The sequence below is a fragment of the Spinacia oleracea genome, chromosome 4, assembly GCF_020520425.1.
Source record: "Spinacia oleracea cultivar Varoflay chromosome 4, BTI_SOV_V1, whole genome shotgun sequence".
NCBI classification, from domain to species: domain Eukaryota; kingdom Viridiplantae; phylum Streptophyta; class Magnoliopsida; order Caryophyllales; family Amaranthaceae; genus Spinacia; species Spinacia oleracea.
In genome coordinates this window covers 13609133-13625416 of record NC_079490.1, presented here as the reverse complement: position 1 = coordinate 13625416, position 16284 = coordinate 13609133, and the positions used below count along the sequence as shown (strand labels likewise).

At 32.3% G+C, this 16284-nt stretch overlaps 1 protein-coding gene and 1 long non-coding RNA gene across 2 annotated transcripts; one reads left to right on the top strand and one right to left on the bottom strand.

The window, feature by feature from the left end:
* Positions 1-1917: 1917 nt before the first annotated feature.
* On the top strand, positions 1918-3549 carry LOC130459721 (protein FAR1-RELATED SEQUENCE 4-like). The gene is made up of 3 exons (XM_056827230.1): positions 1918-2135; positions 2784-3019; positions 3111-3549. Exons 1-3 carry the CDS (start codon positions 1982-1984, stop codon positions 3414-3416), a joined length of 696 nt encoding a protein of 231 aa, XP_056683208.1. The 5' UTR covers positions 1918-1981; the 3' UTR covers positions 3417-3549.
* A 7254-nt stretch (positions 3550-10803) lies between these two features.
* On the bottom strand, positions 10804-11943 carry LOC130459504 (uncharacterized). Its single transcript, XR_008918914.1, has 3 exons — positions 11812-11943; positions 11680-11727; positions 10804-10941 (listed from the first exon to the last, which is right to left on the bottom strand). It is a non-coding gene; the product is annotated as an uncharacterized lncRNA (long non-coding RNA).
* Between the last annotated feature and the right edge of the window lie 4341 nt (positions 11944-16284).

Sequence of the window (16284 nt, the reverse complement as noted above, 5' to 3'; positions counted from 1 at the left end):
TTTATTTTAATAATATATTAGTTATTTACCTTTTACAACAAATAGTTAACTTTTTGCATATATTAGTTAACTTTTTGCATATATTAGTTAACTTTTTGCATATATTAGTTAACTTTTTACAACAATTAGTTAACGTTTTGCATCATTTCCAGATCACAAAGAAAAATTGATGAAGAAAAGGGAAAAGTAATTGAAGGACTCACACTATCAGGAATAACACCAGCAGATTCCTATAGATATATGTGTAATGAAGCTGGCGACGCAAGGGTCGTTGGACACACATTAGTTGACCACATGAATTTCACAAGTAGATTGAAAATGAAAAGACTAGAAGGAAAAGATACACAAGCAGTTGTGAACATGTTAATTAATAGAGGAGAAGAAGATCCAAACTTTTATTTTCGAGTAAAGGTGAACGAGGCAAACCAAGTAATAAGCATGTTTTGGAGGGATGGAATGATGCAAGAAGATTATGACATATATGGTGATGTCTGTGTCTTTGACACAACTTTCAGAACAAACAAATACAATTTAGTTTGTGCGCCATTTGTAGGTGTCAACAACCATTGGAGTAATGTGATGTTTGGTTGTGCTTTTATTGCTGATGAGAAGACACACACTTTTGTGTGGCTATTGGAAACATTTCTGGACTCTATGGGAGGCAAAGCACCTATAACTATCTTTACAGATCAAGATCAAGCAATGGCAAATGCTATTGAACAAGTAAGAGTGTATTAACTATTTGGGTTTTATAGTTAACTAATTGCTAAAAATTGTTAACTATTTGATACTGGTCTTTAACTAATGAGTTGAAAATTTTAACTAAATTGATATCCATTCATCAGTTACTTTTTCCATCAATTAGTTATCCTATTACATACATTAGTTAACTTTTTGAATCAATTAGTTAACTTTTGCAATGAATTAGATAAGTTTCTGCATGAACTAGTTAACTTTTGTTTTAATAATATATTAGTTACCTTTTTGCATGAATTAGTTAACTTTTTGCATGAATTAGTTAACTTTTTGCATCATTTTCAGATTCCTAACTAATACAGAATTCTGTTCTGACTTAACTATATAGTTTAAATTCTTAACTAATACATCATTCATCAAAAAAATTGCAGGTATTTCCTAATACAAGACATAGATTATGCTTATGGCACTTACAAAAGAATGTTGTGTCAAGATTTGGAGACTTAAAAGCTGACAATACATTCAAAGACACATTCAAGAAGTGCTTATATCGTTGTTACAATGAAGAAGAATTTGAAACCACTTGGTTTGACATGATTACTAAGTATAACCTTCAAGATCATGATTGGTTTACAAATCTCTATACAATAAAAGAAAAATGGTGTACAGCTTTGAACAAAGATTTTTTCTCAGCTGGAATATTGTCTTCACAAAGGTAAATGCTTAAATAAAAGAAGTCCACTAATTTTTTTAATGCTATTCTAATTGCTCAGAATAATTCACTAATTGCTATAAATACTTCACTAATTACTATGAATACTTCACTAATTGCTTTGAATACTTCACAAAGTTTAACTAATTGTTTCATCTACTTAACTAATTCCTTTGCCTGCTTAACTAATTAATCAGAAAGATTAACTAATTAAACAAAATGTTTAACTAATGTTTCACCTTCTTAACTAGTTCCTTTGTTTGCTTAACTAATTCCTGTACCTGCTTAACTAATTAAATAAAATGTTTAACTAATTCAATCTTGTTACACAGGAGTGAGAGCACTAACAATGCTATTGGATTTAAAGGGAACAAATCAACTTCACTAACATAATTCTTTCACATTTTTGGAGCAACAGTGGATCGTTGGAGATATCAAGAAGATCAAAATGAATATGGTTGTGGAAATGCTTTGCCTAAATCTGATTTTCCAATGGTTGGAATGATAAAACATGCGGCAAATGTTTACACACTTACATTGTTTAGAGATTTTGAAAAAGAATTCAAGTATGCAATGGGTTGCATCTCAAATGTCAACTACATCAATGGAAATTTCTTTGGTTACAAAGTGCAACATGAATCTTGGCCTGAACATACTGCCCATTATGTAGCATTTGATCCAACAACAAATTCCATTAAATGCACTTGTAGGAACTTCGAAGAATCAGGTTAGTTAATGCTCTTAACTAATTGCATTTTTACATACACTATCAATTAGTGAAATTTTTCTATCAATTAGTGAACTTTTTCTATCAATTAGTTAGCTTTTTCCATGAATTAGTTATACTATTAAGTTACCTAGTTTTGTATTCACTTCAGTTAGTTTGTTGTACAATTAGTTAACTTTATTCATCAATTAGTTTACTTGTACCATCTATTAATTAATTTTTTCATCAATTAGTTAACTTTTTCTAACAATTAGTGAACTTTTACTATCAATTAGTTAGCCTTTTCCATGAATTAGTTATACTATTAACGTACCTAGTTTTGTATTCACTTCAGTTAGTTTGTTGTACAATTAGTTAACTTTATTCATCAATTAGGTTACTTGTACCATCTACTAATTAATTTTTTCATCACTTAGTTAACTTTTTCTATCAATTAGTGAACTTTTTCTATCTATTAGTTAGCCTTTTTCATGAATTAGTTATACTATTAAGATACCTAGTTTTGTATTCACTTCAGTTAGTTTGTTGTACAATTAGTTAACTTTATTCATCAATTAGTTAACTTTTTCTAACAATTAGTGAACTTTTACTATCAATTAGTTAACTTTTTTCATCAATTAGTTAATATTTGGATGTCACAATATGCAGGATGGCTATGTTTCCATGCAATACGAGTTCTACATATACATTCTATTGTCAACATTCCAGAGCAATACATTTCAAAAAGGTGGACAAAGTTTGCAAAAAGTGAAGTATGGAAGAGAATGGAACATAGAGAAGATAATGGAACAGAAAAGAGAAAAATTACTCCATGGCGTTATGAGATGGCAAGAAATTTGTACAACTTGGTTATTAAATGTCAAGGGAGTGATGCAGCTAAAAAGGTTTTTAATAACTATTATTTAACTAATACATAACAATAAATACTAAATACTTCAAGAGTCTAACTAGTTTGCTTTAAATCTTAACTAATAGGTGCTTAAAGAGGCTTATGCTCATGCTAACGAAAGCATAAATAAGGTTCTAGAAAAAGAAAAAGCAGCACAAAAGGAGGCAGCACAAAAGGCACAAGACGATGTTGAAGCACAACAAACCACAATCAACATAGCACCGTCTACATCATCATCATCATCAAATGCACCACAAATAATAGTTGAAAATCCACCACTAGTGAAGACAAAAGGAAGAAGTAAAAGAAAAAAAGGATTCTTTGAGATAAGGACATCGTCAACAGCACCTACAGAATTTGGAACTTTTACACCAAAAGAACAACTTTTTTAGTGACATTGGATTGAATTTAGTGTTTATCAAATTAGTTAACTTGTACCAGCAATTAGTTAACTTGTTCCCTCAATTAGTTAACTTCTTCCCTCAATTATTTAATATTGTTAACCTTACAATACATTAGTTAACGTTTTCCATCAATTACTTAACTTTTTTCAGCAATTAATTAGTTTACCTTTTGCATCCATTAAGCTTTTAACAATAATTAGTTAACTTTTTCCATCTATTAGTTAACTTGTCCCATCAATTAGTTATCTTTTTCATCAATTAGTTATTGTTTTAACTTTTTAACAACTTTTTCTATCAAGTAGTTAATCAATTTAGGTAACTTTTTACTGCAATTAGTTAACTTTTTACTACAATTAGTTAACTTTTTACAGCAATTAGTTAACTTTTTATAGCAATTAGTTAACTTCTTCCCTCAATTATTTAATATTGTTAATCTTACAATGCATTAGTTAACTTTTTTTATCAATTAGTTAACTTGTTCCCTCAATTAGTTAACTAATTGATTTCATTTTCAAAAGTCAAGTTACTATAATTATTGTTGACGTCACAATATGCAGGATGACTATGTTTAACTAATATTGTTAACCTAAAATTAGTTAACTTTTTGCATCAATTAGTTGAACTTACCACTCTTTAGTTAACCTTTACCATCAATTAGTTAACCTTTTCCACCAAATAGTTAACTTTTTGCAGCAATTAGTTAACTATTTTCATTAATAAGTTTTAACTAAATGAATTTGATATTCCACTAATTGAATTTAATGCTTAATAATATATTGAATTAGATTGACTGACTTATGAAATATACCAAGTAAATAATTCAAAATAAGCTTCCTCAATTAGTTAACGTTTTCCCTCAAATAGTTACCTTTTTGTAAAAATTAGTTAACTTTTATCATCAATTAGTTACCTTTTTCTTAAAATTAGTTAACTTTTATCATCAATAAGTTAACTTGTACCATCTATTAATTAACTTGTTCCCTCAATTAGTTAACTTTTTCATCAATTAGTTAAATTTTTCCATCAATTAGTTAACTTGTTCCCTCAATTAGTTTATAGTATTATTAGTTAACTTTTGCTACCAATTAGTTAACTTTTTCTATCAATTAGTGAACTTTTTCTATCAATTAGTTAGCCTTTTCCATGAATTAGTTATTCTATTAAGGTACCTAGTTTTGTATTCACTTCAGTTAGTTTGTTGTACGATTAGTTAACTTTTTCTATCAATTAGTGAACTTTTTCTATGAATTAGTTAGCCTTTTCCATGAATTAGTTATTCTATTAAGGTATCTAGTTTTGTACAATTAGTTAACTTTTTTCATTAATTAGTGAGAAGTTAACTTGAGCATGATTAATTTAAAATTTTTTACCTAAAACATATACCACAAAGGCACGTTTAAAATCATCTCCACATTCATCTGTTTTCAAAAAAGATTCCAACTCCGTCAAGGTGGGTGCCTAAACAGTTGGTTTCTTGTGGAACTTCTCATTCCATCTTTGAATCATTTCATGGTTGGCATCTCCTTCAACCCGCTTTCTTGGCGTCTCTTGAACATCAAAATCCTTGTTCCATGGCAAGCCAAAGACGTCATAGACATCATAAACATATAACTGAACATTTTGTGTTTCTCCAAACTGGAGCATATGACCAACACAATTAAAATGTTGAAGCAGCCATGGAACAAGGCGTGTGTTGACTTCATGAAGTCGAACACTCAACAAACCACCAAAACCTATCTCTTTAATGGCTTTCACTTTGTTTTCATTCTTCTTTATAGAATTAAGAAGATTAATCAACGCCTCTGGTCTACAATTTAGTTTGTAACCCCTACACAAAACAAAAGAATTTAATTAATGAAAATATTTAACTAATTGCTTAAGAAGTTAACTAATTGTAGAAAAAGGTTAACTATTTAATGAAATAGGTTAACTAACTGCAAAAAACTTCACTATTCATGCAATAGGTTAACTAATTGATAAAATAGGTTAACTAATTAATGGAAAAAGTTAACTAATTGCAGTCAAAAGTTAACCAATTATTGACTTAACTAATTGCAGTCAAAGGTTAACTAATTAATGTAAAAGGTTAACTAATTAGTGAAAAAGTTAACTAATTAGTGGAAAGATTCTTTTTAAAAAAAGGTTAACTAATTACTGAAAAATATTTAACTAATTGTGTTTAAAGGTTAACTAATTATTTTAATTACATAACTACTTCATATAGGTAAAATAATTTGTTTCAAAGCAAAAGTAATTAATTTAAAAATAAATAACAAATAGTCATACCTATCCAACTAATTAAACAGTGATAAATAACAGTTACAAAGATAGGTTAACTAATTGAAGAAAAAGGTTAACTAACTGAAAAAAACTTCACTAATCATGCAATAGGTTAACTAATTGATGAAATAGGTTAACTAATTAAGGAAAAGTTAACTATTTGCAGTCAAAAGTAAACTAATTATTGAGTTAACTAATTGCAGTCAAAAGTTAACTAATTAATGGAAAAGGTTAACTAATTAGTGGAAAAAGTTAATTAATTAGTGGAAAGATTCTTTTTAAAAAAGGTTAACTAATTACTGAAAAATATTTAACTAATTGCAGTCAAAAGTTAACTAAATTATGCAAAAAGTTCACTAAATGTAAAATAAGTTATGATAATTGCAAAATCAATTTTTAAATAGTCATACCTATCCAACTAATTAAACAGTGATAAATAACAGTTACAAAGATAGGAGTTATACCTATCCAACTCTACAACTTCCCCACCATCTTCCGTATATTCTACTTTAACTTTCGACTTCTTTGGCCCCCACTACTACAAAAAAGGGCAAAGAGACCCTTCCAAAATGGCTTAAGAGATCTCCTTTCAAGGGGTCTCTATCTCACAGGTCTCTTTGATAAAGAGACCTCCTCATCAAGAGGGGGTCTGTTTGTTAAAAGTTAGAGACCTTCCACGTAAGAAAGAGGGTCTCTTATGTGAACGTTGGTTAAAATATTTTAGAAGGGAAAGAGACCTCTTATTAGAGATGTGAGATTTGTTTGTTAAAATGTTCTGACCCATTAAGTAAGATAGGAGGTCTCTTTGAATATTTTTATTTTTGTTTATTAAAGCAGTTAAGACCTCATATATAAGATAAGGGGTCTCTTTGTTATTTTTTTTATTATTATTTTTTACAAAGTAAAGACCTCATATCTTAGATATGGGGTCTCTTTGAATTTTTTATTATTATAACTAGAGAGCCTTTATTACACATGACAGGTCTCTTTGCAACCTTTTTTTTTTAAAAAAAAATATCGATAATAGCAGAATACAAGTAGCTGCGCCAATTCAGAATTAATATACATATATTACACCTGCGTTTACACCAGCAGGCATCAAATGCACAAAACCACACCTGATATAATACATAACTAGTTTTAAACCCGTGCAACGCACGGTTTATATTTTGTTTTAAAAATGATTTATTTTTTATTTCATCTTCATCAAATGACCAAAATCAGAGAAAAGATGAGAGAAACATAATTCTCCTTTACATATTTGGGAAAACATTATTGGGAATACTCCCACACATCATTTGTAACTTGAGATCTATTTTCCCCTGACTTGAAAAGTAAAATTACACAATAAATGATTAGGTCAAATTGGATTACTAATCTTATGAGAAAGTGAGATAATGCCTTTGAATGTCTGGTGTAAGGAAGACGCGTAAACACCATATGCCTGCCAAAAAACGAAAGGCTTATTTTAATTATTGGGAAAGAAAAACATCTCATCAACGAAAACACTCACAATTATATCCAAGATTAAAAACTACAAGATTTCAAATACAAAAACCAGCAAAGAACAATCGCGAGGCATAGACATAAATGCAACACAACATGTTAGAAGTCTAGCTAGCTATGCTCATTGGGTTATTGTTGAGTTAGCTTCCTTATGTAAGTGATTTATCAACTTATGCAAATCTAACAATATTTGTATTATCAGGAAAGAGATAACTCCAAATAATTTTCTCGATATGTTAGAGAATAAAGATAAAGTACAATAATAATGTCAATATGGGAAGAGTACTATTTTCAATTAATGCTAAAGACCATAAAACTGATTGATTAAACTTCACGAATGTAATGGGAAACGTTTCTCAACCCAATATAATCAAAACCTGTCAGAGTCTAGGAAAACAACACAAATAGAACAACATAAAACACACAGAACCCCGCAGAAATGCATTGCTCAGTAATTAATGGACATCTAACCACCCAAACAACCTTTTAGAACAATAGATAATATGTTCGAGTTGGGAAAGTCTAATCATTTACTTTCACCGGAACCCGAGATGTTAAGGAAGGGAGATACATAAATTCAATTATACAGCCAAAGAGAATGCTAGAGAGAATTATAAACATGTAAGAGGCGTCATCATACCAACAATTTCGCCGAGGTGCATCGATACTGTATTTAGTTGAGCTTTATTCTCATAAAGACGGTTGACGGTTTTTCTTGACATTATAATTTCCTTCGCAAGTGCCTGGACATGTTATACAGAAGATAGGAAGAAATTCAAAGATATCGTACTAAATTTATAAATTTCAATTGCCGTCGAACAAAAACCAAACCAAAAAATTCACAAAGAAAGAAACTACAATTTAAAACAAACTTGTTTGATCATGCGAAATACAATGACATTGATTATACCTTTGCAGAACCCATGTCATTTCTCTTGGCAGCTTCTGTAATTGCCTTCTATACAGTCTTCTAAAGAGTTCCCATTATTTTCAACTGCAGGAAGCTTAACAATAAACTAACTAAGTAAGCGAAATATACAATGATCTAAGTACTTCTCAATTAGTTAGGGCACTTAAAAAGCTCAATTGAACAAAATCCAATTAAATTCCAAAAAGAATAATTAGTTTGATCAGGGTTCCGATTGAATTGGGGCAATGCAATTTACAATTATAATTGAATCTAATTGAACGAAAAAATTAACAACAATCATCGGAAAAACAATAATGAAGCAAAAAGATAAATCTAATTTAATAAACCATTCTAGAAGCATCCATTTTCCACAACCAGGCCATCACTAAGGCCATAGTATTACTTTTAGTATAATTTCAAACTACATGATATCAATTTTTTTGGTAAATAACTACATGATATCATTACTCATGAAGCCATGACGTACCTTCAAATCTAGAGTTAACCTATGATTTGAATACCTACACAATTTCTTGATCAATTCTTAAAGAAATGGACAACATATCTGAATCATCAAGTAATACTTCGTACAAAATATAAGGTTTAGATCTTACTTAGGAGTAATCACATTTCTAATCAAGGATCTCAAGAACAACAAAATAACTATTTACAACACTCGTAAAAAATAGTGCAGTTAGAATTAATCATCCAAACCAAATTAATGTGAGTACTACTAGCTAGTCTACTACACCAACATCCAATATTCCAATCACATCAAGAACACAAACAATAATGCATTGACCCATATTGCAAAGGGGATTGCAGAGTGCAAACAACACCTTAAACCCAAATTAATCCTACATTATTTGCACCATTTCCATTAACAAATACACACCAAAAAAAAAACTTAAAGCCTGATAGAATCTAGAGCCCACAAAGACACAAAAATAAGAAAAGATATCTTTCTCAAATTAGGGTCTTCGTGAGTCACATATTTCAATAAACGTTTATCCCAAAACCTGATTCCTAATCATAAATTTAACCAACTAATCCTTTAAAATTAGTGAATAGAAAGAAAAGAAGAACGATTCAGCATGAATACGTTTACCTGATTTAATTTTTCAGATATATGTCTTAAATCTCTATCAAAATAACTGTCTCCAAAATAACACACAATAATCATTTTTGATGAAAGCCATAACCACTTTCCTTGTATTTTCCATAGTGATGTAGAATTAGAAATCCTGCAATTGAACAGTAAGTTCAATAACCAATCGATGTTAATGACTTTTTAAAATTAAAAAATTGCAAAAACGAATTGAAAATCTGATTCGAGAGAGGAAATACATAATTTGGATATCCAAGTCCAAAATAATCATTTATGTTAAACCCAGAAAGAGTATGTTCCTCATTTTGTCATCTATGTTGTAATCAAACATAAACAATTAGAGTAAGTGGAAGAATGCAAGAAAAAAAGTACAATAGAAAAATTTACTGCAACTGACTAAAAGGCGCATGCATACACCCTTTGCCCAAAAAACCCAGAAATTGTTACCATAGACCAAGCTTCATATTCCAAACTACTTGCAAGTTACAAATTCCAAACTTCACATTTCCTATGGGATAAATGGCTGAAGAACAAACACAAGGTTATTTCTAAGTTCCTACAATAACTAAGAAGACACTTTCCAAACCAAACCTGCTAAATTAAGCTCAATAAAGCCACATAGAGAACCTTTCACATTAATTGGAGTTTGAAACCAAGCAATCAACAAGTTAAACAAACAATAATTATCCGAAAAACCAAGAACCGTATCTAATTTAAGCAAATTGGAAAATTAGTAAATTACATATTTTCTGTTGTTTATTCCTTTAAAGAACAAAAATTGACAAAAAAAAAACCATAGCAAACAACACATAAATCACGCAGTTCAATTGAAAACGCATTAACCTAAATCTATTAGCAAGAAATATAACATTAGAACTAAAAATATCTGCAACAATCACAAATTAACAGAAATGCTGAAAAAATGAACAAATTGTTGCCCTAATTAACAAACCTACGCCTTCAACAAATATATAATACCATCCAATTTTAACCATAAAACCTTAAAATTATGACATAACTAGAAGAAATCATCAAAAAAAGAGGAGAAACAGAAATACCTGTGATATCTGAAGTTGAAATTTGAGAATGGCGAGGAATTTCTCGATAATTTGCTTCTATCAATCGCAGATCTGCACCAATATGTTCTCAATCGTTACCGTTTTTAGGGTTTATTTGTTGAAGCTCCATATTTTTTTTTATTTTTTTTTTATCGAAGGTTGTGGAGGAGAGAGAAATTAACCTTAGGTTTTGCTGAGAGGGATTGCTCGATTGCGTGTAGAGGGAGGGAGATTGAAATACGGAGTAAGGATGAGGGGTGTGAAAAAGAGACCCGTGTTTTGTGTGAGAAGGTCTTCTCTTTTCTTTTAAATGGGCCCACGAGATATAAGAGACCCGTGTTTTATCATAGCAGGTCTCCTCTTTTTCTATAAATGGGGCCACGTGATATGAGAGACCCGTTGTTTGGGATAGGAGGTCTCCTCCATCAAAGAGACCCGCTATTTAAACAAGAGGTCTTATTTGAGAGATCTCTTTGCCACTTTTTGTAGTAGTGCCCCTTCCAATTTTCCTCTCATCTGCACTCAGCTTTGGACTAGCTGGAATATCTTCAGTCGGCCTTGAACTGCCTTCAACATCTTGACTCGACTTCCCAGCATCGTGATAATCAGATGCTTTGTTTGCATTTTTTGACCTCATTATGTGAACTGAAACTATAAATGAATGTAGTTCAATATATTGCAATGCGCAAATAAAAAGAATGTGTAATGAACATAAGCAGTATAAATAGCAATAAAAACAAAACAATTTCATTGTGTAACTAATTGATTTGAATGTTTCACTAACAGGTTAAAATAGTTAACTAATTGGATTATGCAATTAACTAATTGGTCAAAAAAGTAAACTAATTGCTCAAGAAAGTTTGAAATTAAATAAATTAACTAATTCGTTTAATACTTGATTTATGAATGTCAGAATATGACTAATTGCTTTGAAAGAATAACTAATTGGTAAAAATAATTAACTAATTGATTAAAAAACTAATTATTTATCATCGAACTTTTAATTGAACAAATTGAACAAAAACACCAAAACAAACTTCAAATTATGAATAAATTGAACAAAAAGAAGGAAAAAGGACAAGAAGCTTCAAAAATATTGTCGAAAATGAAGAACAACCAAAAGTATCACAAATCACAATTACAAAACCCTAAATCACAACCAAAACAGTAAGTAACAAAAACGAACTTCAAATGATAACAAAATTGAACAAAAAGAAGAAAAAATGACAACAAAACTTCAAAAATATTGTCGAAAATGAAGAACAACCGAAATTATCACAAATCACAATTACAAAACCCTAAATCAAAACCAAAAACAGTAAGAAACAAAACGAACATCAAATGATGACAAAATTGAACAAAAAGTAGATGAAAATAGAAAGAACTTACCGAAACTTGAAGTAAATCGGAAAATATCACAATCACACCTTCAAAACCCTAAATCGAACGAAAAAAAAGAGGATAAATCAGTAAGAACTACACACGAACAAAGAAAAACAAGTGAAAATGCAAAAACCTTACAGAAATTGAAGAAATCGAAGAGAAGATCAAAGAGTAGAAGCTTTCTCTCTCCTGAAATGGAAGAACTCGGCGGTTTCTCTCTCTAAAAGTGAACAGTGATTTGAAAATGGGCAAAAACGTGGGAAAGAAAACCTTTTATACTAAACCCGAAAAAATAACCGTTTACGACCCAATTCGAATTTGACCAGCGTCCTGACCCGCGTCACGACCCGCGTCACGACCCGCGCTGCCACGTCACCCTTCTGACGCTGTCAGTCCGCCTTATTCAATAATTTGTATTACAAATAACGAAGAAACTGATAAACTAAGGAGAATAATATTAATGGGTGATATTATGACTGAATTGCTTCATTATAACTTGGTTATATCATTAGTTTATATAGGAAACTAGAAAATAACTTTATTAGGTTTAGGACTCTATTAGATGCATAAACTAACACAACTCTAGTTTCTTAAATATACTAGATCCCTAGATATACCATAACTCTAACAATTAATTAGTTTAGGAAAGATACTTGTATACTCCGTATTTTTTAGCGTTATATTTAGTAATAAGTTACAAAATATTGCGTTTACTTATCCTAGTTGGACTAGGTTAGTAAATGTGGGTATATAATTATATATACATATACAGGCTAAGCTTTATATAATACGTACGTGTTATTTTATTTTTTTGAGAGTTCTAAATCGCTATATTCCGAAGGTGAAATTTTTCAATTAAGGAAGAAAAAGATGGTGATGTTGCAGCAGCAGATTACTGTAGGTCAATCGCCGGAAAACCCAATTAGTAGTTTTCCGGATCACCTAATTTTAGATCAAATCCTGCCCAAATTGCCGGTAAAAATGTCAATCACCTAAAACTGTCTCCAAAAATTGGCATTCTACAATTTCTAGTCCTCAATTTGTGAAATCCCACCTTAATTTATGCTCCTCTAATCAATTGATCTTATTTAGTGAGACAGAATTCAAGCTTATGTTTTTGCATTATGATGATAAGCTTAACCTTCTGGAAAACCCTGTTGAATCAGATTTCTCTCTTGATTTACCTTTTCAACAACAGCTAAACCCAGAAAAAGACCAAAGTATGTATTTTGTGGGGACTTGTAATGGCCTTGTTTGCTTTCATTATGCGAGTGATTATGTTCAGAGTGATGATCAATATCAAGATGATAATTTTTGCAAGGGTTTCTGTTAGAGTTATGGTATATCTAGGAATCTAGTATATTTAAGAAACTAGAGTTGGGTTAGTTTATGAATCTAATATAGTCCTAAAACTAATAAAGTTATGTTATAGTTTCCTATATAAACCAATGATATAACCAAGTTATAATGAAGCAATTCAGTCATAATATCACCGATCAATATTATTCTCCTTAGTTTATCACTAATACTTCATCCTAACAAAACTACAAACATGGATTAAAGTTTTAGTCTTCAATTCAAATTCAAACTTGAACAAAATTAAGCGATCTCAAAAAGAGAAAATTACATATTGTTAATGTCAAACTTGGTCGTCTAATTCATTAAAAACAACAGGATCACTTGCTATTTGCTAATATCATTTTTGCTTGTCGGAGAATGCAATAATGTTGAACCTATACGATATATACGTAATATTGAGCCAGAGTGAGTGATTACATATATACTACGGACATGACACTCCGACACTCCGTATATGTTAAAGTTAGTTGCTACTATTATTTTTGTGTATCGCTATTCTATTAAGGGATAATTAGAAATGCATATTTCTAATAATTGTTTTGCTGTTGCTCCAGTCACCGTGGACTAAGTTCCCTACGTTTAGTCCTCCTCCTGTTTAGCTTTTTCAGTTTTAGTCTTCCTACTTTCTAGTATAATCTTTTCAGTCTTCCTTTTATATAGTGTAATCTTTTACAGTTAGTTACATTAAAATAGGAGTCTAGTTACAATAGGGTTAGCTTGTACTCAGCCTATTTAAAGCTTGCTTTTGCAACTGAATAAATTATCAAGAGTCATTTCCTTTACATGGTATCAGTATCCTCATAAGATCCTACGCCTCCCCTACCCCTCTCATGGCTTTTGAAAACACTCTAATCCCAAACATGGCTGACCCTACGAAGCCTTTTACTCATGTCCAAGTGCACAACTGCATTAAACTCAACCCCACCAACTTCATTGCTTGGAAAACTCATCTCCAAGCTACCCTTCTGGGATATGACCTTTGGAAGTTCTTGGATGGAAGCCACCCCTCTCCTCCCCCGTCTATTACCACTGAAGAAGGTGACTCCCTTGTCAACCCTGCTGCCGTCATGTGGTTCCGCCAGGACCGTTTAGTTTTTGGTGCCATTGTTGGAACTTTGTCTCAGGACATTGTTCCCCTTGTTTCCCAAACAGAAACTGCTGCAGAGGCATGGACGGTGCTTGTCACCACTTATGCCAATCCATCCCGGGGTCATCTTAAGCAAATTAAGTACAACCTCACCCAGATTACCCACTCTACTCAATCAATCAGTTCTTATATGCAGGCTATAAAACAATGCACTGACAGCCTCGCTTCTATGGGCAAACCAATGGATCATGAAGACATTATTGAAAAGGTATTATCTGGCCTTGATTATGACCAATATAAATCTGTTATTGATGCAGTGAATGCTCGAGATACTCCGATTTCCTTTGAGGAACTCCATGAGAAACTCATCAACAAGGAGGTGACTGCCACCCTCAAACCTGCTGCTGTCTCATTTCCTGCTTCAGTCAATGCAGCCCACCACCGTGTGCGTGCATCTTCATCTCACAGCAACTATCATCCCCCTCAGTGGCAGCAACACACCCCAACAGGAAGTTCACAACCTCGCCAACAACGTCCATACCTTGGCAAATGCCAATGGTGTCGAGAACAAGGCCATGCCCTAGGCCAATGCCCTACCTTCAAAGGCCAGTTTCCCTCCATTACGGTGCCTGACATGGTGACCCTTCGGAATGGTAAGAAGCCTGCTGCCCATGCACCACAAGCCCATGTAGTCACTGCATCCAACCCAACCTCCAATGCATGGCTCCTCGACAGTGGCGCCTCACATCATGTCACCAATGATCTTGCAAACTTGTCCCTCCATGCTCCATATGACAGCACTAAGGAGCTCATAATTGGTGATGGTTCATCCCTTCCAATCCAGAACACAGGTTACTTTTGTCTTAATACATCCTCTAACACATTTCACTTCTCTAATGTCTTGCATGTTCCTACGATTTCTCGCAATATCCTTTCAATATCTCAATTTTGTAAGGAAAATAACACAAGCATTGAGTTCTTACCATCTTTTTTTCGTGTTAAGGAGCTTTCGCAGGGGAAAATAGTCCTTCACGGACCAACTAAGGAGGGAGTTTATGAATGGATTCCACCATCACCTCATGTTTTTACTTCACTCAAATTACCGACGAGTTTTTGGCATCATCGTTTAGGCCATCCATCTTCAAATGTTCTTAGGATTTTAAATTCAAGTTATAATTTGTCTATCCCTGCCTTTGCAATGTCAAATTGTAACTCCTGCAATATCAATAAAAGTCACAAAATGCCATTTTCTTTATCCACTCTTAATTCGCAGAAAGCACTCGATCTTATTTTTTCCGATGTATGGACATCCCCTACTTTATCTACGGAAAATTACAAGTACTATGTTATCTTTGTGGATCACTTTACAAAATATATTTTGTTTTATCCTCTCAAAAAGAAATCGGATGTTTTTGATACTTTTGTTCGATTTAGAGCATTGGTTGAAAATTTCTTTAACACAAAAATAAAACAATTCTTTTCTGACAATGGCGGTGAATTTGACAAATTAACTCCTTATCTTACTAAAACTGGCATCTCTCATCTCACTTCCCCACCACACACACCCGAACATAATGGCTATGCCGAACGTCGGCATCGCCACATTGTTGAAACGGGTCTCTCCCTCTTATCTCATGCTAAGATACCCATTCGGCTATGGCCTAGTGCTCTGGCTACAGCCACGTATCTTATCAATAGGTTGCCGACCCCTTCCCTTGCTAACAAATCACCCTACCTAATGTTATTTGGTAATGCACCTAATTATCATAAACTTCGTAATTTTGGGTGTCTTTGTTATCCATGGTTGAGACCCTATGCCTCCCACAAACTTGACCCTAAGTCCATTCCTTGTGTATTCATAGGTTACTCCTCCACAGAGAGTGCATATCATTGCTTACACGCTTCAACTAATCGTATGTATACATCAAGACATGTGAAATTTGTAGAAAATGTATTTCCATTTAATGATTTGTGCAGGCCTGATGAACCATTGCCGTTACCGACAATGCAAGAATGGAGTTCTCTTAATGTTCCTATTTTTTCCGACCCGCTGCCTGTAGCTCAACCTACAGCTCTATCTACGGATGAACCTCCTTCACCCACAACACCTTCCGCCACCACACTTTCACCCTCCCAAAGTGAACAATCGGCTACACCACCCTTAA

Excerpts from the sequence above, each read along its gene's own strand:
- LOC130459721 (XM_056827230.1), top strand. The coding sequence starts at position 1,982 with ATGGGTTGCATCTCAAATGTCAACTACATCAATGGAAATTTCTTTGGT. Across the intron at positions 2,136-2,783 it reads TAGGAACTTCGAAGAATCAG|GATGGCTATGTTTCCATGCA; the intron begins GTTAGTTAATGC and ends CACAATATGCAG. Across the intron at positions 3,020-3,110 it reads GGAGTGATGCAGCTAAAAAG|GTGCTTAAAGAGGCTTATGC; the intron begins GTTTTTAATAAC and ends CTTAACTAATAG.